This window comes from Oratosquilla oratoria, chromosome 1 (assembly GCF_046742065.1).
Source record: "Oratosquilla oratoria isolate Oo_2021 chromosome 1, ASM4674206v1, whole genome shotgun sequence".
NCBI lineage: Eukaryota > Metazoa > Arthropoda > Malacostraca > Stomatopoda > Squillidae > Oratosquilla > Oratosquilla oratoria.
In genome coordinates, this window is record NC_134777.1 from 67,417,128 (window position 1) to 67,443,107 (window position 25,980).

General features: G+C 40.1%; 1 protein-coding gene across 5 annotated transcripts in view; it reads right to left on the reverse strand.

Moving 5' to 3' along the window:
• LOC143034220 (transmembrane protein 62-like) overlaps positions 1–25,980 on the reverse strand; it is a 68,706-nt gene that overhangs the window by 8,150 nt on the left and 34,576 nt on the right. For all 5 annotated transcript variants that reach the window (XM_076200269.1, XM_076200350.1, XM_076200185.1 and 2 more), the window contains 7 exons: positions 25,773–25,889; positions 24,335–24,476; positions 23,577–23,696; positions 18,116–18,176; positions 13,795–13,902; positions 9,610–9,731; positions 9,200–9,255 (listed from right to left, as the gene is read on the reverse strand). In XM_076200269.1, coding sequence (XP_076056384.1) covers positions 9,200–9,255; positions 9,610–9,731; positions 13,795–13,902; positions 18,116–18,176; positions 23,577–23,696; positions 24,335–24,476; positions 25,773–25,889 — 726 coding nt within the window. The remainder of the gene's footprint in view (positions 1–9,199; positions 9,256–9,609; positions 9,732–13,794; positions 13,903–18,115; positions 18,177–23,576; positions 23,697–24,334; positions 24,477–25,772; positions 25,890–25,980) is intronic.

The following is a 25,980-nucleotide window of genomic DNA, read 5'->3' on the forward strand; positions in this document are numbered from 1 at the left end:
CACTCCACTCCCATTCACCACCCCTCCCTCACTCTCTCTTTCCTTGGTCATCCCTACACCTCCCTTGTATGGGGTAAAAAGCCCTTGATGTATAGACAGGTTTGAATTCATCTATTGTTCTAGTTTGGGCTATATTCTAAGCTATCCCAAATATGTAAGCATCTATATATCCATATGGAAAACTGTATTTCTTCACATCTTCCTTTAGACACGTAGTCTTTCTTAATGTGTTCTCTCTTATCAATGTAATCTTCCCCTTTAGTGACCTGAATACTGTGATTGTATTTTCTCTTCAATCATTCAAAGTTGGCAGACCCAGTGCTTTTAATCTTTCCTTATATGGTTTACCTTCCAGGCCAGGAATCAGTTTGGTTTACCTAGTTGCACCTTACAAGAAGAGGAGCTACACTCGTGTCCCGCCTTTGTATCTTGCAATGTCTAGTTTGCTCTTAAATTCGTGTATGGTTTTTGCACACACTAATGTTTCATCCAGCTTGTTCCAAGTGTCCACCACTCTGTGTGGAAAACTGTTTTTCTTCAGATCTCTTCTATAGCTATCCTTTTTGAGTTTCTTTCCATGTCCTCTTGTGTTTCTTGTCCCAGTTTAGTAAGTCCTCTCTACCATGTATTTCTGTACCTTTCATGATTCTATAGATGGTCAGTAGGTCGCCTCTCTCTCTTCTTGTTCCAAAGTCGACAACTTTAATTTAGCCAGTCTCTTTTCATATGACAAGTTTGAAAATGCTGGGGCCATTTTTGTGGTTGCTCTATGGATTCTTTCAATTTTCTTTATATTCTTTTTGGTACTGGGTGACCATAATGTCGCAGCATACTCCAGTCTAGGCCTTATTAATGAGACTAATATTTTTTCAATTATTTCTTTGTCCAAATAGGTAAATGCCACTTTTATTGATCTTAGCAAGTTATAGGATTCTCTGACAATTTTGTTTATTTGTTTATCAGAGGACAAATCATTTGAGATAATTACTCCCAGGTCTTTTTCAGATCCCACTTTCTTTACCTCTTTAGTTCCAATTTTATATTGTCCTGATATTCTTTTTTTTACTTTTACTGAACTCCATTATGCTATATTTCTTAATGTTAAAGTCCACTTCCCACTTCTGACTCCATTTCCAAACCATGTTCAGATCTCTCTGTAGTGATTCACTTCCCTTGATATGTTTTTGATCTTATATCCTTCACTCTGTGTGGGGATCATACCACTGATGCAGAGCTTCAAGGAGTCTTTTCATCATCTCTTCACCCATATAGTGAAAATCCATTTTAATCTGCATCATGTCTCTCCCACAATACTGCTGATATGTCTGTCAGGTAACAGGATGTCTTTTATCAACACTTCCAAATCTTTCTCTTGTGCTTATTATGGATTCACTTCCCAAGGACTAGTTTAAGGATGGTCTTTTGCAGCTATTGTTTATTTCCATTACTTTGCATTTTTGGTATTGAAATTAATTTTCATTCTTGGCTCTAGGCAAACAAAAATTGTGTCTAGGTCTTTTCGTAACAGCCTACAGTCCTCATTTTTCACTCTTCTTATGATTTTTGGATCATTTGCAGACACTGGCATAGCTTGCTGTACCTTCCATCATGTCACTGACATAAACAAGAAACCTCATTGGTGCAAGCACAGATTTTTGGAACCTTGCTCATTACTGCTTTCTATCCTGACATCTATTTGAGTAGTTTGCCTCCCAGTCCTCCAATATGTTCCAATTTCCACATACAAATAAGTTGACTTGGAGATACCTTATCAAAAGTCTTCTCTAGGGCACGCTACTCACAGTCCATCCACCCCTCTCTTGCAGTTTATTAATCTCTCTTGAATAAAAGCTTAACCCCTTCCATACGGTGCCACCTACGTAGGCGGCATGGGGAGCAAGTGGATACGCGAGGCTGCCATATCGGCTTCTTGATTATATTTATTGTAGTTGTCCCTGCGTAACTGACATACTCTCTAAACTGGCTTCATCACATTTTCTATGGTTATCAAAATTCACGGGTGAAAGAGAGAACGATCGATATAAACAGTGACTATTTTTTATGACGCGAGTATAATGACGCAACATCGTACGTCTGGCAGCTAATGCTGCCCGTGAGATTTTGGCCAGGAGTGAAGTGGTTAAAAGGTTTGAGACCCATGACCTTCCAGCTCTGAACCCAAATTGATTGTCCGCCAGAATGTTCATCTCTTGAAGGTATTTGGTCCATCAATCTTTCATGTCCATTATAGGTAAAATGCTAGAACCATTAATAGCCAATAGTATCGGGGATCATATTTTTCCCCCTTACCAGGAAGGTAGCCAAGTCAAAAGGCATACCCACTCTACTCCCATCCACCACCTTTCCTCCCTCTCATCTTAGCTCCTCATGGATGCCAGGGAGCTAAGATGACAGGGAGGAAAGGGTGGTGGATGGGAGGGAGTGGATATATGCCTTTTGACTTTGCTATCCCCCTGGTAAAGGGGAAAAAGCCTTTGTTATATAGATAAGACACATGACCTGCCCTTGGTGTACTCATGCTGTGAGTCATGAATGAGATCATGCCTCTCAACATGGTCCCTGATACTATTTGCTATTAATGATTCCAGCATTTTACCTACAACAGACATGAAAGATTGATGGACCAAAGGTCATGTGTAACTACTAGTTAATCCTTTAACACATGTCTACAAGGCAGCAGATAACAATTATGATTTCAATATACCTTGACTTCAGCAAAACATTCAACAAGGTGCCCCACCAGAGACTACTAAATAAAATCAACTCATGGCTTAGGAGGAAAAGTGTTTGGATTAGTGACAAAAAATGGTAGCTGACCATTAATGGTGTAAAATCCATATTGGTTAGTGTTACTAATGGAGCTCCCCATGGCTTTGTTTTGGGTCCCTTATTATTCATTAAGTATATAGACAACTTGGACAACAGTATTAATAGTGATACAAGTTTGCAGATGACACTAGAATGGGCTGCCATATTAGGTTGGGAGAAGATGCTGGGATACTGCAGGAGGATCTTAGTAAATTGTTTGCATGGTTGGTGAAATGTCAAATGGACATGAATATCTCAAAGTTTGGTGTATTAAACATAGGATTACACAACCCAGCAAACAGGTATAGCTTAGATACATACATACATACATATACCGAAGGCTTTTTTCTCCCTTACATGGGAGGTAGCCAAAAAACAAAGGCATAGAAACCACTTTCACCCATTCTATCCCCTACCTATTCCAATTTCCTCTACCCTCTTCCCTCCCTCTTCTCTTGGCACCTCTTGGATAACGGGTCATCCCTGCATCTTGCCCACTGCCCTGTGTCAGAAGCAGTGTCGCAAGACACAGCACATCCACAGCAAGGCCACTTCATTAATTCAGCAACCCCCCCTCTCTGTCCCCTCATGTAGAAAAGGAGAAGACGGGGAGAAATCCCTTCAGGGTGCGTCAATTTATTTCTCATACATACTCCCTCACCCCTCATGCATCACAGCATCATCCATACACAACCATTCTCCATTCACCCATATCTTCTGTCTTCTCCCGTCCTTCCTCAAACAGACATTCCCCTTTTTCCCAATGCCCCTTTTACCCCATCCATCCATCTCCCTTTTCTGCTTTTTGGCATGGGGGCATCGCCGAATTTATGAGGCAGCCTTGCTGTGGATGTGCTGTGTCTTGCGACACTGCTTCTGACACAGGGCAGTGGCCAGGATGCAGGGATGACCCGTCATCCAGGAGGTGCCAAGATAAGAGGGAGGGAGGAGGGTAGAGGGGAGTGGAATATATAGGAAATGGAATGGGTGGGAGTGATTTCTATGTCTTTTTCTTTTTGGCGACCCCCCGTGTAGGGGGAAAAAGCCTTTGGTATATGTATGTATCCATCTCATCCTAGATCGCCCCCTCATGTTCACTCCTTCCACACCTCTTTTACTAATCTTTCTTTGCTTATTCTTTCCATGTGTCCAAACCGTCCTAATGCTCTTTCATGAACCCTATCTCCCAACTCCCATTCCACCCCTGTTCTCCTCCTCACCTCCTCATTTCTCACTCTATCCAGCTTAGTAACCCCTATCATACTTCTCAGGGACCTCATCTCAAACACATTCAAACTCCTTCTCTCTTCCACTCTTATATTCCATGTTCCTACCCCATACAGTGTTGTCTGCACAATCACTTTCATACAATCTACTCTTAGCATCCATTCCCAAATGCCTATTTCTCATTACAATTTTCAATCCACCAAGGTATTTACTTGCTTCTCTCAATCTACATTCTACCTCCACCCCCACTTTTCCCTTTCCTGCCATATTTGCATCCAAGTATCTAAAAATATCCACTTCCTCCAGTCTCTCTCCCTTAATACTCACTTCCAGTCTGCTGTCACTTTCTCCCCTTGTACATCTCATCACCTTACTTTTACCCACATTTATCTTGAACTTCCTTCTTTCACACACCTTCTCAAACTCTATCATTAACTTTCTCAATCCTTCCTCTGATCCTGCTACTAGTGCAGTGTCATCAGCAAACAACTGGCTTATCTCCCACTTTTCTCCATTTTCTTTAACCATCTCCAATCCCTGACCCACTACTCTTGCATTTACCTCTCACACCACCCCATCCATGTATAAATTGAGCAGCCAAGGCGACATACCACTTCCATGACGATGCCCACCTTTACCTCAAACCACTCACTTTCTCCATTTCTAATCCTAACACAAGCTCTACTACTCTCATAAAAACTCTTGACTGTTCTTGACAGCTTTCCTCCTATCCCATATATCTGCAATACCTCCCACAGTGCCTTCCTGTCTACCCTATCATAAGCCTTTTTCCAAATCCACTGTTCCTCACCAATTACTTCCTCTGTTCCTCTCCAATCTGCTCAATCAAGGCCCTCTCATAAGCATTCCCAACTACACTTAACAAGCTGATCCCTCTGAAACTACTACAATCACACTTGTCCCCTTTCCCTTGTAAAGGGGAACTATACATGCACTCCTCCAGCACTCTACCCTCTCTTAAACAAACATTAAATAACCTCACCAGCCAGTCCACCATAACTGTACCTCCTTTTTTCAGACATTCTGCATAGCATCCATCCAACCCAGGTGTCTTACCTGCTCTCATCATCCTAACAGCAGCCTTCACTTCATCTTTCCTTATTTCTCCTCCATTTTTCTCACTCATCATGGTCATTTTCTTAGTGCTTCCCACTGCAACTACCTTTCCCTCCCTACTGTCCTTCACATTTAGCAACTCCCTAAAATACTTTGCCCACCTTCCTCTCACTACCTTCTCTTCCATTATCATCTCTCCATCTCCATCTTTTACCTTTTCTTCTCTACTTGATTCGCCTCCTCTTCCTCTCTTAATTTCCTTCCACAACATTTTTTTATTACTTTAAAAGTTTTCTGTCACACTCTTACCTCATTTCACATCTGCTCTCCTCTTTGCCTCCCTATCTTATGCTCTACTTCTCTTCTCTTTACTTTGTACCTCTCATATGATTCCCTCGTCCTAATTTGTAACCAATCTATGAAAGCCTGCTTCTCTTCTACACCCATCTTTGCTTCTTCATCCCACTACTCACTATCCTTCCTTCTATTTCCTCCCATTCTCCTCGTTCCACACTCCACCTCTGCACACCTGATGATTCCCTCCTTGAACTATCCCTATTCCTCCTCCACTCCTTGTTCTACTCTATCCTTCACTACATCCCACTCCTCTCTCATCTTCTTATACTCCTTCTCCTTTTCTTTCTCATTTAAGCAGCTCACTCTAAGTACCTCCCTACCTTCTGCCCTTTTCCTCTTTCTCCATCTATTCTCCACTCTCAACTTACCTTCCACCAAAAAATTATCTGATATTCCCCCACTCTCTCCCCATAGAGAAAATGGAGGAGAAATAAGGAAAGATGAGGTGAAGGCAGTTGTTAAGATTATGAGAGCAGGTAAGGAATCTGAGTTGGATGGATGTCACATAGAATGTCTGAAAAAAGGAGGTTCAGTGATAGTGGACTGGCTGGTGAGGTTATTTAATGTTTAAGAGAGGGTAGAATGTTGAAGGACTGGAGGAGTGTGTGTATAGTTCCACTTTACAAGGAAAAAGGGGACAAGTGTCAGTGTAATAGTTCACAGAAGGATCAGCTTGTTAAGTGTAGTTAGGAAGGCTTATGGGAGGGTTTAGGACAGGTAAGGGATGCACAGATCAGATTTTTGTGGTAAGATAGATATGTGAGAAAGCTATAGGAAAAGGTAAGTATGTTTTTTTGGCTTTTATGGATTTGGAATAGGCTTATGATAGGATACACAGGAAGGCACTGTGGGAGGTATTGCAGATATATGGGATAGGAGGAAAGCTGTTAAGAGCAGTCAAGAGTTTTTACGAGAGTAGTAGAGCTTGTGTTAGGATTAGAAATGGAGAATGGAATGGAATGATTCAAGGGTTGTCTGGCATTGCGATAGAAATGGAGAAAGTGAGTGGTTTGAGGTAAAGTGGGCATTCCATCAGGGATATGTTATGTTGCCCTAGTTGTTCAATTTAAACATGGATGGGGTAGTGCAAGAGGTAAATGCAAGGGTAATGGGTCAGGGATTGGAGATAGTTAAAGAAAATGAAGAAAAGTCAGAGCTAAGCCATTTCTTGTTTGCTGACAGGAGTTGAGAAAGTTAGTGAGAGTTTGGGAAGGTGTGCAAAAGAAGGAAGTTGAAGATAAATGTGGGTAAAAGGTGATAAGATGTACAAGGGGAGAAAGTGACAGCAGACTGGATGAAAGTACGGGAGAGATACTGGAGGACGAGGATAGTTTTAGATACTTGGGTGTGAATGTGGCTGGAAAGGGAGGAGTGGAGGTGGAGGTAAAATGTATATTGAGAGAAGCAAGTAAATGCCTTGGGGGATTAAAAAGTGTTATGAGAAATAGACATTTGGGAATGTATGCTAAGGTTAGATTGTATTTACCTAGTTGTATTTTGCGGGAAGGGGAGCTATGCTCGTGTTGTCCCGCCATTGTATCTCGCAGTGTCTAGTTTGTTTTTACACTCATGAATGGTTTTTGCGCATACTATTTCATTATCCAGTTTGTTCCAAGTGTCCAAAACTCTATATGGAAAACTGTTTTTCTTCAGTTCTCTTCTATAGCTATGTTTTTTATTTTTTTACCATGTCCTCTTGTGTTTCTTTTGTCCCAGTTAAGTAAGTTCTCTCTATCAAGTATCTCTGTGCCTTTCATGATTCTGTAGATGGTCAATAGGTCACCTCTCTCTCTTCTTTGCTCCAGTGTCGGTAATTCCAGTTTAGCCAATCTCTCCTCGTATGATAGGTTTGCAAGTGCAGGTGCCATTTTTGTAGCTGCTCTTTGGATTCTTTCTATTTTCTTTATATTTTTTTTTGGTACTGGGGGACCACAATGTCACCACATACTCTAATCTAGGCCTTATCAATGTAACCAATATTTTTTTTATCATGTCTTCGTCCAAGTATGTAAATGCCACTTTTATTGATCTTAGCAAGTTGTAAGTCTCCCCGACAATTTTGTTAATCTGTATATCATAGGACAAGTCGTTCGTGATAATTACACCCAAATCTTTTTCGGATCCTACTTTCTTTACTTCCTTGGTTCCAATTGTATATTTTCCTGATATTCTGTTTTTGCTTTTTCCAAACTCCATTATGCTACACTTCTTAGTATTAAAGTCCACTTCCCATTTCTGACTCCAGTTCCATACCCTATTTAGGTCTTCTTGCAGTGCTTCCCAGTCCTCATCAGTTTCTACTTTCCTTAACAGTTTGGCGTCATCAGCAAAGAAGCTCATGTAGCAGTTCACGTCCTCATCCATGTCATTCATATAGATAGCAAACATTATTGGTGCCAGTACAGATCCTTGCGGTACTCCACTGATCACCTCTTTCCAATCTGAATATTTTTCTCTGAGCACTACTCTCATCTTTCTACCAGTCAGAAAGTCCTCCATCCATTTTAGTAGGTTTCCTTGTATTCCTCCTATGTGTTCCAGTTTTTTTTAGAAATTTTCTGTGTGGTACTTTGTCAAAGGCTTTTTGCAAGTCTAGGAAGGAGTGTTTGAAGGAGTGTTTGTGCTGACAGCACTTTATGGGACAGAAACTTGGAAAATTAGAGAGGAAGAGAGGAGGAGTTTGAATGTGTTTGAGATGAGGTGTCTGAGAAATATGAAAGGGGTTAATAGGTTGGATAGAGTGAAAAACGAGGAGGTCAGCAGGAGAATGGGGATGGAAAGGGAGTTGAGAGATAGGGTTGATGGAAGAGTATTGGGATGGTTTGGACACATTGAAAGAATGAGTGAAGAAAGATAAGTAAAAGAGGTGTGGAAAGCAGAGGTAGAATGAGTGAACATGAGGGGGTGACCAAGGATGAGATGGATAGATGGGGTAAAAGGGGCATTGGGAAAGTGGGAATGTCTGTTGAGGAAGGACAGGAGAAGACAAGAGATAGGGGTGAGTGGAGAATGGTTGTGTATGGATAATGCTGTAATGCATGAAAGGGAGTGGGTGGGGGATGGGGTGAGGGAGTATGTGTGAAAATATAATTTGACACATCCTGAAGGGATTTCACCCCGTCTTCTCTTTTTCTACATGAGGGAATGAAGAGGGGGTGGGGGCACTGATTTAATGAAGCTGCCTTGCTGTGGATGTGCTGTGTCTTGTGACACTGCTTCTGACCCAGGGCAGTGGGCAAGATGCAGGGATGACCTGTCATCCAGGAGGAGCCAAGACAAGAGGGAGGGAGAGGAATGAATGGGAGTGGAGAGTGTGAGGATGGAATGGGTGGGAGTGGATTTTATGCCTCTGTTTTTTGGCTACCTCCCTTGTTAGGAGCAAAAAGCCTTCGTTATATGTATGTATTTATGGTTACATACAAAAGTGCAGAGGTGATCATTAAACTATCTAGCAATAGTTAGACCCATCCATGACTATGTGGTACAGTTTTGGTCTCCGTCTTATAGAATCGATATTAATTCAATCTTCTGAAAATCATTCCAGTCCTACTTTCCACATTCTTTTAGTATCTCATTTATTCTTTACTTATATCCACACCATCTCATTATTCTTTGATCTACCCTATCCATTCAAGCAAGCTGATTTGTACTCTTTGTGAAGATATGGAACAAAACCTGAAATTATTGTAATAAAAAGGAATTTACTAACCTTATATGATGCTTGAAAAGGATTACTATATAGAATGGAAGCTGCAGAAGAATAAACTGAAAAATCAAGTATATTAATAACCTAAACATAAAAGCTCTTGTGAAGTATAACCATTACTACAAGCTATATCAATTTAACTGTAACTATATTTGGAACATGAAATTTAGCTTAGTCTCCTCATAATGCACTGTTTATTGAACGTACAAGGTCTGAACTCCTTCAACACAGGAAGTGAATTGATTAGTCTTGCCTAGAGAAAATTTTTCAAGAAGGCAGATTTAACTGAGAACATTTTCAGTATGAGATTTGCACCTAGATGAAATAAAACCATATACCATCAGCTTTAAAATCAAAGTATTCCTTTGTGCAGAAGGGTTAGAAATATATCCAGATATTCTTGAGCTACTCACCACAAAGAAAGCATCAGGGTATGTTAATTCTCCCGGTAAATATGATGACTGTAGAAAAATTCCCCACATGAAGACATAGCCCCATTGCTGACCTCCTGCTAAGTCACCTACATACCATGGACCTACAATTCATAAACAAATAAGAAATTATCAAAGAGATGTTTCTTACTTTTCTTTTGCATTTGGAGGTGAATGGTAAAATAAATGAAAGTATGATGCTTACTTTTTTTCACTTTTTTGGTGGAAGGTAAGTTGAGAGTGGAGGAGATGGAGAGAGAGGAAAAGAACAGAAGGTAGGGAGGTGATCAAAGTGAACTGCTTAAATGAGAAAGAAAAAGAGAAGGAGTACAAGAAGAAGCTGAGAGAGGAGTGGGAGGGAGTGAAGGATAGAATAGAACTAAGAGTGGAGGAGGAATTGGGATGGATCAAGGAGGAAGTTACAAGGTGTGCAAAGATGGTGTGTGGAACAAGGAGGATGGTGGGAAATAGAAGGGAGGGTAGTGAGTGGTGGGACGATGAAAGAAGTAAGTTTGTAGAAGAGAAGAAACGAGCTTTTATAGATTAGTTAAAAAATAGAACGGGGGAATCATATCAGTGGTACAAAGAAAAGAGATAAGAAGTAAAGCATAAGATAAAGGAGGCAAAGAGGAGAGCAGATGTGAAAAGGGGTAAGAGTATGACAGAAAATTCTGAAAGTAATAAAAAGATGTTTTGGAAAGAAATTAAGAGAGGAAGAGGAGGAAAATCAAGTAGAGAAGAAAAGGTAAAAGGTGCAGATGGAGAGATGATAATGGAAGAGAAGGCAATAAGAGGAAGATGGGCAGAGTATTTTAGGGAGTTGCTAAATGTGAAGGAGGATAGGAAGAGAGAGGTAGTTGCAGTGGGAGGTGCTAAGAAAATGAGAGTAGTGAGGAAGATGGAGGAGAAATATGGAAAGATGAGGTGAAGGGAGCTGTTAAGATGATGAGAGCAGGTAAGGCACCTGGGTTGGATGGGTGTCATGCAGAATGTCTAAAAAAAAAGAGGTACAGTGATGGTGGACTGGCTGGTGAGGTTATTTAATGTTTAAGAGAGAGTGGAGTACTGGAGGAGTGCATGTATAGTTCCACTTTACAAGGGAAAAGGGGACAAGTGTGAGTGTAGTAGTTTCAGAGGGATCAGTTTGTTAAGTGTAGTTAGGAAGGCTTATGGGAGGGTCTTGATTGAGAGGATTAGGAGAGGAACAGAGGGAGTAATTGGTGAGGAACAGTGTGGGTTTAGGACAGGTAGGGGTTGCATGGGTCAGATTTTTGTGGTAAGGCAGATATGTGAGAAAGCTTTAGGAAAAGGTAAGGATTTTTTTTTTAGCTTTTATGGATTTGAAAAAGATATATGACAGGGTAGTCAGGAAGGCACTGTGGGAGGTATTGCAGATATATGGGATAGGAAGAAAGCTGTTAAGAACAGTCAAGAGTTTTTATGAGGGTAGTAGAACTTGTGTTAGAATCAGAAATGGAAAGAGTGAGTGGATTGAGGTAAAGGTGGGACTTCACCAAGGATGTGTTATGTCGCCTTGGCTGTTTAATTTATACATGGACAGAGTGGTGCAAGAGGTAAATGAAAGAGTAGTGGGTCTGGGATTGGAGATGGTTAAAGAAAATGGAGAAAAGTGGAAGATAAGCCAGTTGTTCTTTGCTGATGACACTGCACTTGTATCAGGATCAGAGGGGGGATTGAGGAAATTAGTGACAGAGTTTGGGAAGGTGTGTGAAAGAAGGACAGTGAAGATAAATTTGGGTAAAAGTAAGGTGATGAGATGTACAATGGGAGAAAGTGGCAGCACACTGGAAGTGAATATTAAGGGAGAGAGACTGGAGGAAGTAGATAGCTTTAGATACTTGGGTGTAAATGAGGTGGGAAAGGGAGGAGTGGAGGTGGTGATAGAATGTAGACTGAGAGAAGCAAGTAAATGCCTTGGGGGATTAAAAAGTGCAATGAGAAATAGATATTTGGGAATAGATGCTAAGAGGAGATTATATGAAGGAGCAATTGCGCCAACAGCACTGTATGGGGCAGAAACATGAAACATAAGAGAGGAAGAGAGAAAGGGTTAGAATGTGTTTGAGATGAGGTGCCTGAGAAGTATGATAGGGGTTACTAGGCTGGATAGAGTGAGGAAAGAGGAGTTAAGGAGGAGAATGGGGGTAGAAAGGGAGTTGGGAGATAGGGTTGATGAAAGATTATTGGGATGGTTTGGACACATGGAAAGAATGAGTGAAGAAAGATTAGTAAAAGAGGTGTGGAAAGGCAGAGGTGGAATGAGATGGATGGATGGGATAAAAGGGGCACTGGGAAAGAGGGGAATGTCTGTTGAGGAAGGACAGGAAAAGACAGAAGATAGGGGTGAATGGAGAATGGTTGTGTATGGATGATGCTGTGATGCATGAGGGGGAGTGGGTGGGGGGTGGGGTTGTGAGAGAGTATGTGGGAAAAACAATTTGATGCAGCCCAAAGGGTTTTCTCCCCATCCTCTCCATTTCTGCATGAGGGGACAGAGAGAAGGGGTTACTGATTTAATGAAGTGGCCTTGTTGTGAATGTGCTGTGTCTTGCAACACTACTTCTGACCCAGGGCAATGGACAAAAAAACGAGGAGCCAAGAAAAGAATGAGGGAGGAGGTGGATGGGGCTGGAGTGTGTGGGGATGGAATGGGTGAGAGTGGTTTTTATGCTTTTTTTTGGGCTAACTCCCTTGTAAGGGGGAAAGAGCCTTTGGTATATGTATGTATGATTTTTACTCATGAGGCCAAGAAATATGTTTCATTACACTGCTTTTGACCCAAGTATGGTGGCAGGGGTTAGGACAACCCTTCAACCTTGAGATGGTAAAATGGGAAGGGGTGGTTGAACAGGTAGGCTTTTATTTCTTTTTATGTGCTTTGACTCAGCCAACTTGCCCTTATAGGAGATAAAGGACTCTCCATACATACAAGGCTTTGCCTGTTGAGAGGTGGAAAGTGACACATTTTGAATTTGCCACAAATTGCTACTAGTTTGACAATAGGAAAAAAAAGTAATGATTTTATTTCTTCAGATTGTAATATAAAGTCAAGTAATCACTCTTCTGTATATGTAATAACTGTGTGGAAAATAATCTTAAGTACAAAATGTAGGTGCAGATCCAGAGGGGAAGGGGGTGGGTACATCTGGTGTGGCATTTAAGATAGCGGTAAATAGTACTTTTTCAAGTAAAATTAATTCTTCAGAGCTAAATAACAAAATCCCAACTTAATATAAGTCCTTAATTTTTCTTCATGAAAGTAGCAGTTGCAGACAAGACTGTCGAGTTAAACACCATATGAGGACGGAGCCTTTATTTGTACGACGTTTCGCTTATTACAGCTTTTTCACTTGGTACTTGAAAAAGCTGTAATAAGCAAAACGTCATACAAATAAAGGCTCTGTCCTCATATGGTGTTTAACTCGTCAGATTTAATTTTTCTGGAACTGCCCCTGAAAATGTTATCTTGCATGCAGGTAGATTGCCAATACTTTGGTAGTGATTTTTTTTTTTTTTTCTTTTCTTTACCCTTCTTTATAAAAATTACTACATAATCATATTCTTTTAGTATGAGAGGAACTTTTGTCTTTCCCAAGAACCTAGGTGTCAGAAATGATAAGCAATGACACTCTTACATCAGTTGTTTACCTTTACCCAAATACTATTTACACTAAAATGGGAATTTCTTTGGTTTGTAGGCATAAGGACTTAATCAGTCACTCAATCAATTCCATGTTTCTCTTACAGGAGACCCACAGCTCCAAGGTAACTGATATTGACCATCTGACAGACCCATATGACACTCATGGAAAAAATTGTTAAGATATATGGAGGGGATAACCAAAGTCATGGTGTGCAACTCTGCACTTTATTCAAATAGTGTCTGCTGCTTACATTTGGGCACTTCCAAAATATGGCAAATGTGGGTACTGCATCTTTAGAATATTGTAGAATCCTTTCTTGTTTGAGAAAAATAGACCCCCACCCACCCATCCCTTCAGGCCACATCATAATGAAGATAGTTTTGGATGATGCAGATCTTGAACAGGGAACAGTGTGCAAAAGATGGGACTGAATGAAGGGAGACTGTGAATGGATAAAGTGTTGACGTGGTCAATTTGAAATTAAAATAAACAACCAACCTACCTATCCATGGATACACAATAAAAGTTAAGAGAAGTCCAAAGCCAACTTTGTTTCCCACAACTGACTGCAGACAAGGTGAGAGAAATGCAGGAACAAATTTTCTTGAATCTGAAATAGTTCAAATCTATTAGTTTCCTTACACCAACCTAATATTTTTTTTCAGTTCATAAAGCATGGTGGCATACTTTATAGATGCCATTATGTTCAATGCAAAACCATATACTTCAGGCTGAGATGAAGTGGTAAGTGTTGCTGGCTGTGGTGGAGCCAATGATAAGTGTCAATTGTCATGGTGGGGCAGTAGCAGATGTTGTGAAATCACTGGTTGAGAAAGCTGTAGTAGTTGTCAATTGTCATGGTGGGGGCAGTAGCAGATGTCACCAGGGCTGTGGAGTCGGAACACAAAACCTCCGACTCCGACTCTATTTTTGGCACCACTGACTCCGGCTCTGATTCCTCTTCATGTCACTTAGACAAAATGTTGTAACACATTTGTAAATAATAATCACGAAGAACCCACAGTCGGAATAAAAGGAAACTTTAGAAGAAAGTATAACTTCTATATTTTGGCTAATAGCTATAGCTCACTTCAGGAAGAGGGCTATGGCTATTAGCCAAAATATAGAAGTTACACTTTCTTCTAAAGTTTCCTTTTATTCCGACTATGGGTTCTTCGTGATTATTATTTCCTCTTCATGTAATTAACTGATTATGGCCAACACATTTTATAAAGCCTATACAACACACATATGCTCCAATCTTGAGTAGACTTATATAATTTTAACTGGTTTATATCAAAGAATAAAGATATATGTTATAGTGTGGCTTTCCTATGTTTGACCTCTTCATTAATACTTTATAACTGAAGTAGAGACAAAAATTTTGAAAGGATATTGAAGAAAATTCATTAAAAAAAGATTCTATAGTGTAAGACATTTGTCATAATATATATCTTTGCAAATAAGTGATAAGTACATTTCAAAAACAAAAATACTGTACTTTATAACAAAAGTTGAAAGATAACCTTTGTAAAGGATATACAAATCTAATAATAAAAATATATATATATAATGTAAGATTTTTTAATACACTGAAATTACTGACACCTGTTTTTTTGCCAAAATGAATGGAATTTTGTATGCTACCATACTAAAAGGGTTAAAGACTTGATTAAATATTGACAAATTATCATACATATCTAACAATAACTACATACTTAGTGCAGTATTATACTTCATCATTACATATATACATATACCAAAGGCTCTTCCCCCTTACAAGGGAGGTAGCCAAAAGACCAAGACATAAAATCTACTCCCACCCTTTCCATCCCCACTTACTCCACTCCCATCCACCCCTCCCTCTATCTTATCTTGGCTCCTTCTAGATGACGGGTCATCTCTGCATCTCACCCACTGACCTGGGTCTGAAGCAGTGTTGCAAGACACAGCACATTCACAGCAAGGCAGCTTCATTAAATCGGCAATGCCCCTCTTCGTCCCCTCATGGAGAAATGGAGAGGATGGGGAGAGATCCCCTCGGGCTGCATCAATTTATTTTTCACACATACTCCCTGACCACCATCCCCCACCCACTCCCTTTCATGCATTACAGCATCATCCATACACAACCATTCTCCATTCACCCCTATCTTCTGCCTTCTGTCCTTCCTCAACAGACATTACCCTCTTTCCCAATGCCCCTTTTACCCCATCCATCCATCTCATCCTTGGTAGCCCCCTCATATTCACTCCTTCTACCTCTGCCTTCCACATCTCTTCCTTCACTCATTCTTTCCATGTGTCCAAACCATCCCAATAATCTTTCATCAACCATCAACCCTATCTCCCAGCTCCCTTTCCACCCACATTCTCCTCCTCCTCACCTCATTTCTCACTCTATCCAGCCTAGTAACCCCTATCATACTTCTCAGGCACCTCATCCCAAACACATTCAATCTCCTCCTTGCTTATGTTCCATGTTTCTGTCCCATACAGTGCTGTCAGCACAATCACTCCTTCATACAATCTCCTCTTAGCATCCATTCCCAAATGTCTATTCTTCATTACATTATTTAATTCCCAAGGCATTTAGTCGCTTCTCTCAATCTACATTCTACCTCAACCTCCATTCCTCTTTTTCCCACCACATTCACACCCAAATATCTGAAACTATCCACTTCCTCCAGTCTCTCTCCCTTAATACTCACTTCCAGTGTGCTGCCACTTCCTCCCCTTGTATATCTCATCACCTTACTTTTACCCACATTCATCTTCAACTTCCTTCTTTTGCACACCTTCCCAAACTCTGTCACTAACTTCCTCAGTCCCTCCTCTGATCCTGCCACAAGCACAGTGTTGTCAGCAAACAACAACTGGCTTATCTCCCAATTTTCTCCATTTTCTTTAACCATCTCCAATCCCTGACCCATTACTCTTGCATTTACCTCTCATGCCACCCCATCCATTTATAAATTGAACAGCCAAGGCAACATAACACATCCCTGGTGAAGTCCCACCTTTACCTCAAACCACTCACTCTCTCCATTTCTGATTCTAACACAAGCTCTACTACTCTCATAAAAACTCTTGACTGCTCTTAACAGCTTTCCTCCTATCCCATATATCTGCAATACCTCCCACAGTGCCTTCCTATCTACCCTGTCATATGTCTTTTCCAAATACATAAAGGCCCAAAAAATGTCCTTACCTTTTCCTAAAGTTTTCTCATATATCTGTCTTACCACAAAAATCTGATCCATGCAACCCCTACCCTAAACCCACACTGTTCCTCACCAATTATTCCCTCTGTTCTTCTAATCCTTTCAATCAAGACCCTTCCATAAGCCTTCCCAACTACACTCAACAAACTGATCCCTCTGAAAATACTACACTCACACTTGTCCCCTTTTCCCTTGTAAAGTGGAACTATACAGGCACTCCTCCAGACCTCCAGCACTCTCCTCTCTTTTAAACAAACATTAAATAACCTCACCATCCTGTCCACCATCACTGTACCTACTTATTTTAGACATTCTGCATGACATCCATCCAACCCAAGTTCCTTACCTACTTTCATCATCTTAACAATTGCCTTCACTTCATCTTTCCTTATTTCTCCTCCATTTACCTCACTCATCACTGTCATTTTCTTAGCACTTCCAACTGCAACTACCTTTCCCTCCCTATCCTTCTTCATATTTAGCAACTCCCTAAAATACTCTGCCCATCTTCCTCTTACTGCTGTCTCTTCCATTGTCATCTCTCCATCTGCACCTTTTACCTTTTCTTCTCTACTTGATTTGCCTCCTCTTCCTCTCTTAATTTCTTTCCAAAACATATTTTTGAAACCCCATTTCACATCTGTTCTCCTCTTTGCCTCCTTTATCTTATACTTTACTTCTCTTTTCTTTGTACCTCTCATATGATTCTCTTGTCCTATTTTGTAATCAATCTGTGAATGCTCACTTCTTCTCTTCTACAACCTTCTTTGCTTGCTCATCTCACCACTCACTACCCTTCCTTCTATTTCCTCCCATCCTCCTTGGTCCACACACCATCTTTGCACACCTTGTGACTCTCCTTGAAACATGCCCATTCTTCCTCCACTCTTAGTTCTACTATATCCTTCCCTCCCTCCCATTCCTCTCTCAGCTTCTTCTTGTACTCCTTCTCCTTTTCTTTCTCATTTAAGCAGTTCACTTTCTGTCTTTCTCTTTCTCCACCTATCCTCCACTCTCAACTTACATTCCACCAAAAAGTGATCAGATATGCCCCCACTCTCTCCCCTTAGACCATGTACATCTTTAACTCTTCCTACTATTCTCATGGTTACCACTATATAGTCTATTAATGCTCTATCTATCACCCTTCCATCCACCACCCTCTCCCATGTCTACTTATGCTTGACTTTCTTCCTAAACACTGTATTTGCTATCATCAACTCTCTTGACACATCTCCACCATCAACTCTTCACAATGATTTTTTCCTGGGACTCCAGACTTCCCAATCACTCTGTCTATTGGTTCCTTTCCTACCTTAGCATTAAGGCCTCCCAATACCACTACATTGACATTTCTCTCTAAACCCTCTATGCTCTCATTTAAATCTATCCAAAAAGCCTCCCTTTCTTCTTCACTCTTGTCACTACCAGGCCCATATGCACTTACAAAGACCCACATCTCCCTTCCCAGTTTCACCTTCATCCATATTAACCTTGAAGAAACCTCCTTCCACTCCACAATTTGTTAATTGAAAAAGGTAATTCAACTTCATGAACACCCTTAGCACTACACTCAATGGTAATTAGATGAATACTCACATTTAAACAGAAGAAGTGGCAGAAGACACAGGATGGTTCCCATGCACGTTAGTGCATAGAACTATGAAAGACAGAATAAGGTGAATAAGTGTTTGCATGTTACTTGAATCTACATTTATAAAATCTTATGCCATTCAATCTGCACTTCCCTTTCCCAACCCTCTACAAAAAATAAGTAGTAGTAGTAGTAGTAGTAGTAGTAGTAGTAGTAGTAGTAGTAGCAGTAGTAGTAATAATAATAACAACAACAACAACAACTGTTGCCTCATATTTCAATGACCAGAAACCTACAGCCTCACAGCTGCTGACAATGATTCTTGGGCTCTCCCACAGATTTCTGTGAGAAGAAACAGTGGATTGTTTGTGTTAAATAAGTGCAGGACAGTTTCAATCACTGGTTTGGAGTAGTACGATGAGGAGGAGGAAAGCAGCCACTAGTTGTCACCTCCCATTGTGTGAAGTGGAGGAAATAAAGCTCAAGTTGAGATAGAGTTTGAGCCCTGTCCAGAGAACGAGAGTCAACCTCTCAAGGCAACACCTCAAAATGGAAGTGAAGAGGCTTTAATAGTGTTAACAGGTTTTAGAAATGTGTGACAAGGTGATGATTCTCACTGACATCCATCTTATGGGACCAACACTTGTAGGTACTTGGCACTGATCCCTTGAACAACATTTTCATTAATACTGGCACAAACTCAATCATCTGAAACCCCATTCAGGCCAAGACCTCATCCTAAGCTGAATAAAATAATTTGGGGCCCGTCTGGGGTATTGGCCCCATCTGGGGTATTGGCTGCATGTTATTTGTTATTGTGGGGTTAAAAGCTACTAATTAGCATGCAGCTGATACTTTATGGTCTATATGGGTTGCCCCTACAGACCAGAGCCACACATCATTTTGTCTGAGGTAGTGGGAATCTCTATTCATAGAGAAATGATTACTTTATCATACTGTGAATGTCCCTCCGTTATGCTCTCTCCCAACTCTTGTTACTGTCCTGTACTATTTCTCTGAATATCTATTTTTTTCATTTTGCCGAACCCTGTGGTAGGGGAAAGGAATACTGCCACCAAGTATTCCCATATGAGTCATATACGGCGACAAAAACAGGACGGGGATAGGACTAGGCATCCTTCTGCCTGCAGTCCCGAAGGGAACATTCCTATAAAAAAAAAGTAAAGGCATAAGAGAGGCTGGCAGGAGTTTTCCAACAAGTATCCTAAGGTTTGGGTCTTTTAATGTGTGTGGATGTAGTACAGATGTGAGTAAAAGGGAAGAGATAGGCAGTATGTTTGTGAAAAGAAAGATGGAAGTGTTGGCGATGAGTGAAACAAAGATGAAAGGGAGGGGCAAGTTTGAGTTCGGAAGTGTAGTAGGGAGTATCTCAGTAGTGAAGAGAGGATGAGGGAGAGAAGGGGTGGTTATACTAGTAAGTGAAGAGATAAGTAAGCATATGGTGGAGTGGAAGGAGGTTTCTTCAAGGTTAATGTGGATGAAGGTGAAACTGGGAAGAGAGATGTGGGTTTTTGTAAGTGTATATGGGCCTGGTAATGAGAAGAGTGTAGAAGAGAGGCTTTTTACATACATATACCAAAGACTTTTCTCTTCCCTTACAAGGGAGATAGCCAAAAAACAAAGGCATAAAGAGAAATGTCAATGTAGTGGTATTGGGAGACCTTAATGCTAGGATAGGGAATGAACTAACAGACAGAGTGGTTGGGAAGTGTGGAGTTCCAGGATAAAGCATTGCAGAGAGCTGATGGTGATGCGTCTAGAGAGTTGATGATAGCAAATACAGTGTTTAGAAGAAAGTCAAGCATAAGTACACATGGGAGAGGGTGGTGGATGGAAGGGTGGTAGATAGAATGTTAATGGACTATATAGTGGTAACCATGAGAATAGTAGGAAGAATTAAGGATGTACATGTTCTAAGGGGAGAGACTGGAGCAATATCTGATCACTTTTTGGTGGAATGTAAGTTGAGAGTGGAGGATAGATGGAGGAGGAAAAAGACAGAAGATAGGGAGGGGATTAAAGTAAACTGCTTAAATGAGAAAGAAAAGGAGAAGGAGTACAAGAAGAAGCTTAGAGAGGAGTGGGAGGGAGTGAAGGATAGAGTAGAACTAGGAGTGGAGGAAGAATGGGGATGGTTCAAGGAGGGAGTCATAAGGTGTGCAAAGATGGTGTGTGGAACAAGGAGGATGGGAAGAAATAGAAGGAAGGGTAGTGAGTGGTGAGATGAGCAAGCAAAGAAGGTTGTAAAAGAGAAGCAAGCATTCACAGATTAGTTACAAAACAGAACAAGAGAATCATATGAGAGGTACAAAGAAAAGAGAAGAGAAGTAAAGCATAAGATAAAGGAGGCAAAGAGGAGAGCAGATGTGAAATGGGGTAAGAGTATGACAGAAAATTTTGAAAGTAATAAAAAAAAAATTGGGGGGAGAAATTAAGAGAGGAAGAGGAGGCAAATCAAGTAGAGAAGAAAAGGTAAAAGGTGCAAAGGGAGAGAAGATAATGGTAGAGATGGCAGTAATAGGAAGATGGGCAGAGTATTTTAGGGAGTTGCTAAATGTGAAAGAGGATAGGGAGGGAAAGGTAGTTGCAGTGGGAAGTGCTAAGAAAATGACTGTAATGAGTGAGGAAAATGGAGGAGAAATAAGGAAAGATGAAATGAAGGCAGTTGTTAAGATGATGAGAGCAGGTAAAGCACCCGAGTTGGATGGGTGTCAAGCAGAATGTATAAAATAAGGAGATACAATGATGGTGGACAGGCTGGTGAGGTTATTTAATGTTTGTTTAAGAGAGAGTAGAGTGTTGGAGGACTGGAGGAGTGCCTGTATAGTTTCACTTTACAAGGGAAAAGGGGACAAGTGTGAGTGAAGTAGTTTCAGAGGAATCAGCTTGTTAATTGTAGTTGGGAAGGCTTATGGGAGGGTCTTGATTGAGAAGATTAGAAAAGGAACAGAGGGAGTAATTGGTAAGGAACAGTGTGGGTTTAGGGCAGGTAGAGGTTGCATAGATCAGATTTTTGTGGTAAGACAGATATGCGAGAAAACTTTAGGAAAAGGTAAGGATATTTTTGGGCTTTTATGGATTTGGAAAAGACATATGACAGGGTAGACAGGAAGGCACTGTGGGAGGTATTGCAGATGTATGGGATAGGAGGAAAGCTGTTAAGAGCAGTCAAAAGTTTTTCGTAGGAAAAATAATGGAAACTATCATCAGAGATGCTATCGAATATCATTTAGAAAGTAACCGTTTGATAAATGATAGCCAACATGGTTTCAGACGGAAACGTTCTTGCGTGACTAACTTACTCGAATTCTACAACACAGTTGTCTCGAATTATGACAAAAGAAACAATATAGATTTAATATATCTAGACTTTGCAAAAGCTTTTGATACCGTCCCACACGAAAGACTACTTACTAAATTAGCTTTGCATGGAATAAGTGGTAGCCTATTAGGTTGGACTAGTAATTGGTTGAAAGGTCGAAAACAGAGAGTTGTTTTAAATGGAAAAACTTCTGGATGGAAAAGTGTTGCAAGTGGAGTTCCTCAGGGTTCCATTCTTGGGCCACTTCTATTCATAGTATATATAAATGATATAGACCATGGACTAAAATCTACTGTTTCCAAATTTGCTGATGATACAAAACTGTGCGGAGTGGCAAATGATCACTCAAACCAATTAGATATTCAAGAAGATTTAGATCAATTACAGCAATGGTCTGAAAAGTGGCTAATGAAATTTAACACAAGTAAATGCAAGGTAATGCACATAGGTAAAAATAACAGCAAGTACGATTAAAAGTTATTTGGAAATTCGTTAACAAAAGTGGATAGTGAAAAAGATATCGGCGTAATTATCAGTAACGACCTCAAATCATCCAAGCAGTGTATTTCAGCCTCTGAGAAAGCAAATAAGATTCTGGGATTGATTGCACGATCTTTTGATTTCAAAAGTCCATCACTCATTAACAAGCTATATAAATCGTTAGTTCGTCCACATTTGGAATATGCTGTTTCCGTATGGTCACCGAATCTCATTAAAGACATTGACAGACTGGAAAAAGTACAACGGCGAGCCACAAAACTGATTCCAAATATCAAAAATAAATCATACGAAAATCGACTTAAGCACATGAATCTGTTTTCCCTAAAAAAGCGTAGACTCAGAGGTGACTTGATACAGGTCTTTAAGATTTTAAAGGGAATTGACAACATCAAAAGTGACCAAATTTTCACATTGAATGAGAATCAGACAAGAAACAATGGTCTCAAACTGTCCGGAAATAGATTCAATTTGGAAGTAGGTAGAAAAAACTTTGCCAACCGTGTAGTTAATGAATGGAATAAACTTCCTGCACAGGTAGTGCAATGTAGTTCAGTTCGAAGCTTTAAGAATCATTTAGATAAATACCTAAGTAAGATGCTGTAATTATTATAATTTATGTTATATTATTTGTTTTTGTTTTGTTATAATTTGTCTGTCTGATTTTCATTTATTATTAGTTATATGTCAATTTATTATCATTTACTATTTACTTGTTTGTTTGTTATTCAACTATACCAATGCATTTATTTATGTATTTTAATTGTTATTTACATTGTTATAGTTTTAATTTATTATTAATATGATTTTTTTTTTTTTTTTTTTGCATCCGACCTAGATATGGATCAAAAGGTCTCCTGTCGGCATGCTTTGCCTTTGTAATCCTTTGTAATCCTTAGTAGAGCTTGTGTTAGAATCAGAAATGGAGAGAGTGAGTGGTTTGAGGTAAAAGTGGGACTTCACCAGGGATGTGTTATGTCACCTTGGCTATTCAATTTATACATAGATGGGGTGGTGCAAGAGGTAAATGCAACAGTAATAGGTCATGGATTGAAGATGGTTAAAAAATGGAGAAAAATGGAGAAAAATGGGAGATAAGCCAGTTGTTGTTTACTGACAACACTGTGCTTGTTGGAGGGTCAGTGGAGGGACTGAGGAAGTTAGTGACAGAGTTTGGGAAGGTGTGCAAAAGAAGGAAGTTGAAGATAAATGTGGGTAAAAGTAAGGTGATAAGATGTACAAGAAGAGAAAGTGACAGCAGACTGGAAGTGAGTATTAAGGGAGAGAGACTGGAGGAAGTGGATATGCAACAACACAGTGCATCCACAGTAGTCAGAGCTAGTTTGACTCCACTGCTTCATTACATGATTACCCCCCATTTACAATCACTCTCCATTCACTCCTATATTTGCAGTTTTTCTTATAGTAGCAAAGATATATAAAGAGTACTTTTGTTTTGCAAAAATTAATTTTCCCCAAAAGAAGGAACTGGTTATGTCCAGTTGAGATAATTAAAGTACTTTATAAATATCTATACTTTAAAATAAACCCTGAGTTGTGTACATAATGGTCATATAAAACTGAAGCTACAGAACACATTAAAACTTGCATTTGTGAAGTCTTACCATAGAATGAAGATGCAGACTCAGAAATGTGTGGGACATGGTAGAACCAATGTCTCTTCCTTTTATGTCAACTTCTTTCTCAATTGTGATACTTGATCCATGGAGTAGGAACAATTTGATCTGTTCAGGAAAAAATACTAACCTTTATATTTTTACTGAGGTACTGAATGAATAATTATATGTAATTAACTCCACAGAAATAAAAAAAAAACTTTCCACATCTACTAAGAACCACAAGGGCATGATTGTGCTCAGGGCGTCATCCAGCACTGAAACACTGCTAACACAGAATAGGTCTGGCCACAGATTCAAACTGCTGCAGATGCAACCACTACACAGCACAGAACACCTTATACAGTACTACAATGGTCCACACTAGTTATCCATAGACAACACTACAATACATATGCTGAGTGACTTGTGGACTTGGCCAGTGATTGTAGGTCACAGATTTCCTGCAAGATACCAGGTGCAACAGATTGGTTGGTTGAATATAGCACCCAAAATATAACAGATCGAAATTGTATTGATCGCAAGAAACACATTTATAATTTTTATTTTTTTCTAAGATAAAGAGAAATGTGTGACAAATGGGAGTAGGATGGGTGGATGTCTTGGCTGGCTACTTCCCTTGTAAGGAGGAAGAAGTCTATTGGTGTATATATAGATAAATAGCCATTAAGTATCATCTTATTAGTGGCACAATTCTAATCTTGTCAATTATGAATGAATGTTACAATAAAAATTCTTAATGATACCTGAAACAGTATGGGATCTCTGGTGTTGGGCATATTCACACTACAAACATAATGAGGGCCCTGGAGATGATCACAAATGGTCCAATCATCCCCAGATTGAACCTGAACACTTTGTATTCCTTCCTTTGTGAATATCAGCAATCTAGAAAGAAAGAAAAAGAAAGAAAAGAAAAAACAAGATATATACATATATGATTGTACATGTATTTAATAAAGCGGCCTTGCTGTGGATGTACTGTGTCTTGCAACACTGCTTCTGACCCAGGGTAGTGGACAAGATGCAGGGATGACCCGTCATCCAGGACGTGCCAAGATAAGAGGGAAGGTAGAGGGTGGAGGGGAGTGAAGTGTATTAGGGATGGAGTGGGTGGGAATGGTTTTTATGCCTTTGTTTTTAGGCTACCTCTCTTGTAAGGGGGGGAAAGCCTTTGGTATATGCATATATGTATGCTTCTGACCCTGGGTAGTGGGCAAGATGCAGGGATGACATATCATCCAGGAGGACCCAAGAAAAGAGGGAGGGAGGGGTGGTGAATGGGAGTGGAACAGGTGGGGTTGAAATGGGTGGGAGTGGATTTATGCCCTTGACTTTGGCTATCTCCCTTGTAAGGGGGAAAAAGCCCTTGGTATATGTATTATAGTTGTTCTTTTTCTTGTTCTGTTGTGTTTACTCTTTAATTTATTCCTTTGAGTGGCCATCTGATGTGTGGAGTTGGGGTTTAAATTTTCTTGTTACCTCTGGAAATGTTTCTTGCTTGCTCTCTGGAAGGTAGTTACTATTTCATTCACTGCTTTTATTTAGGGATGGGTGCTGGTGTATTTAAAAGGATTCCAACTCTTTCTTTATATCTTCTGAGTATGCTTCCCATTTTGCTTTTCAGTATTTGTTTACACAGTACATACCATATACCAACGGTCTTTTCCCCCTTACAAGGGAGGCAGCCAATGTCAAAGGCATAAATCCACTCCCACCCATTTCATTCCCCACATACTCCACTTTCATTCACAACCCCTCCCTCCCTCTTTTCTTGGCTCCTAGATGAAGGGTCATCCCTGCATCTCATCCACCACCCTGGGTCAGAAGCAATGTAGAAAGGCACAGCACATCCACATCAAGGCTGCTTCATTTAATCAGTGACCCCACTCTCTGTTCCCTCATGTAGAAAAAGAGAAAATGGGGAGAAATCCCTTTAGGCTATGTCAAAATATCATTCATACGCACTCCCTCAACCCCCCATCTCCCACCCACTCCCTTCCATGTGTTACATAGATTATGACAATCATATATGTTTACATCGCAACAATTATTAATGTCAATATTCTCATCTTTTCCATTTTCATTAAAGTATCGCCTCTTACATTAATAGTTACTGTAACTTATTCTTGAAGTACTTAACCAGGAATCTTATATCATTGTAAAAAAAAGTGGAATTCTAACCTGACAAACAGCTTTTCTGATTCTGTGATGACTCTAGTAGGAAGAATTACAGGCCATTCTTTATGGTAGACATCTGCCCAAACCAGCTGTCCATTGTCCACTGCAAGAATGCGATATCTGTAAGAAAATATCTAAGTATATGTGTATGGAAAGAAATTAAGAGAGGAAGAGGAGGCAAATCAAGTAGAGAAGAAAAGGTAAAAGGTGC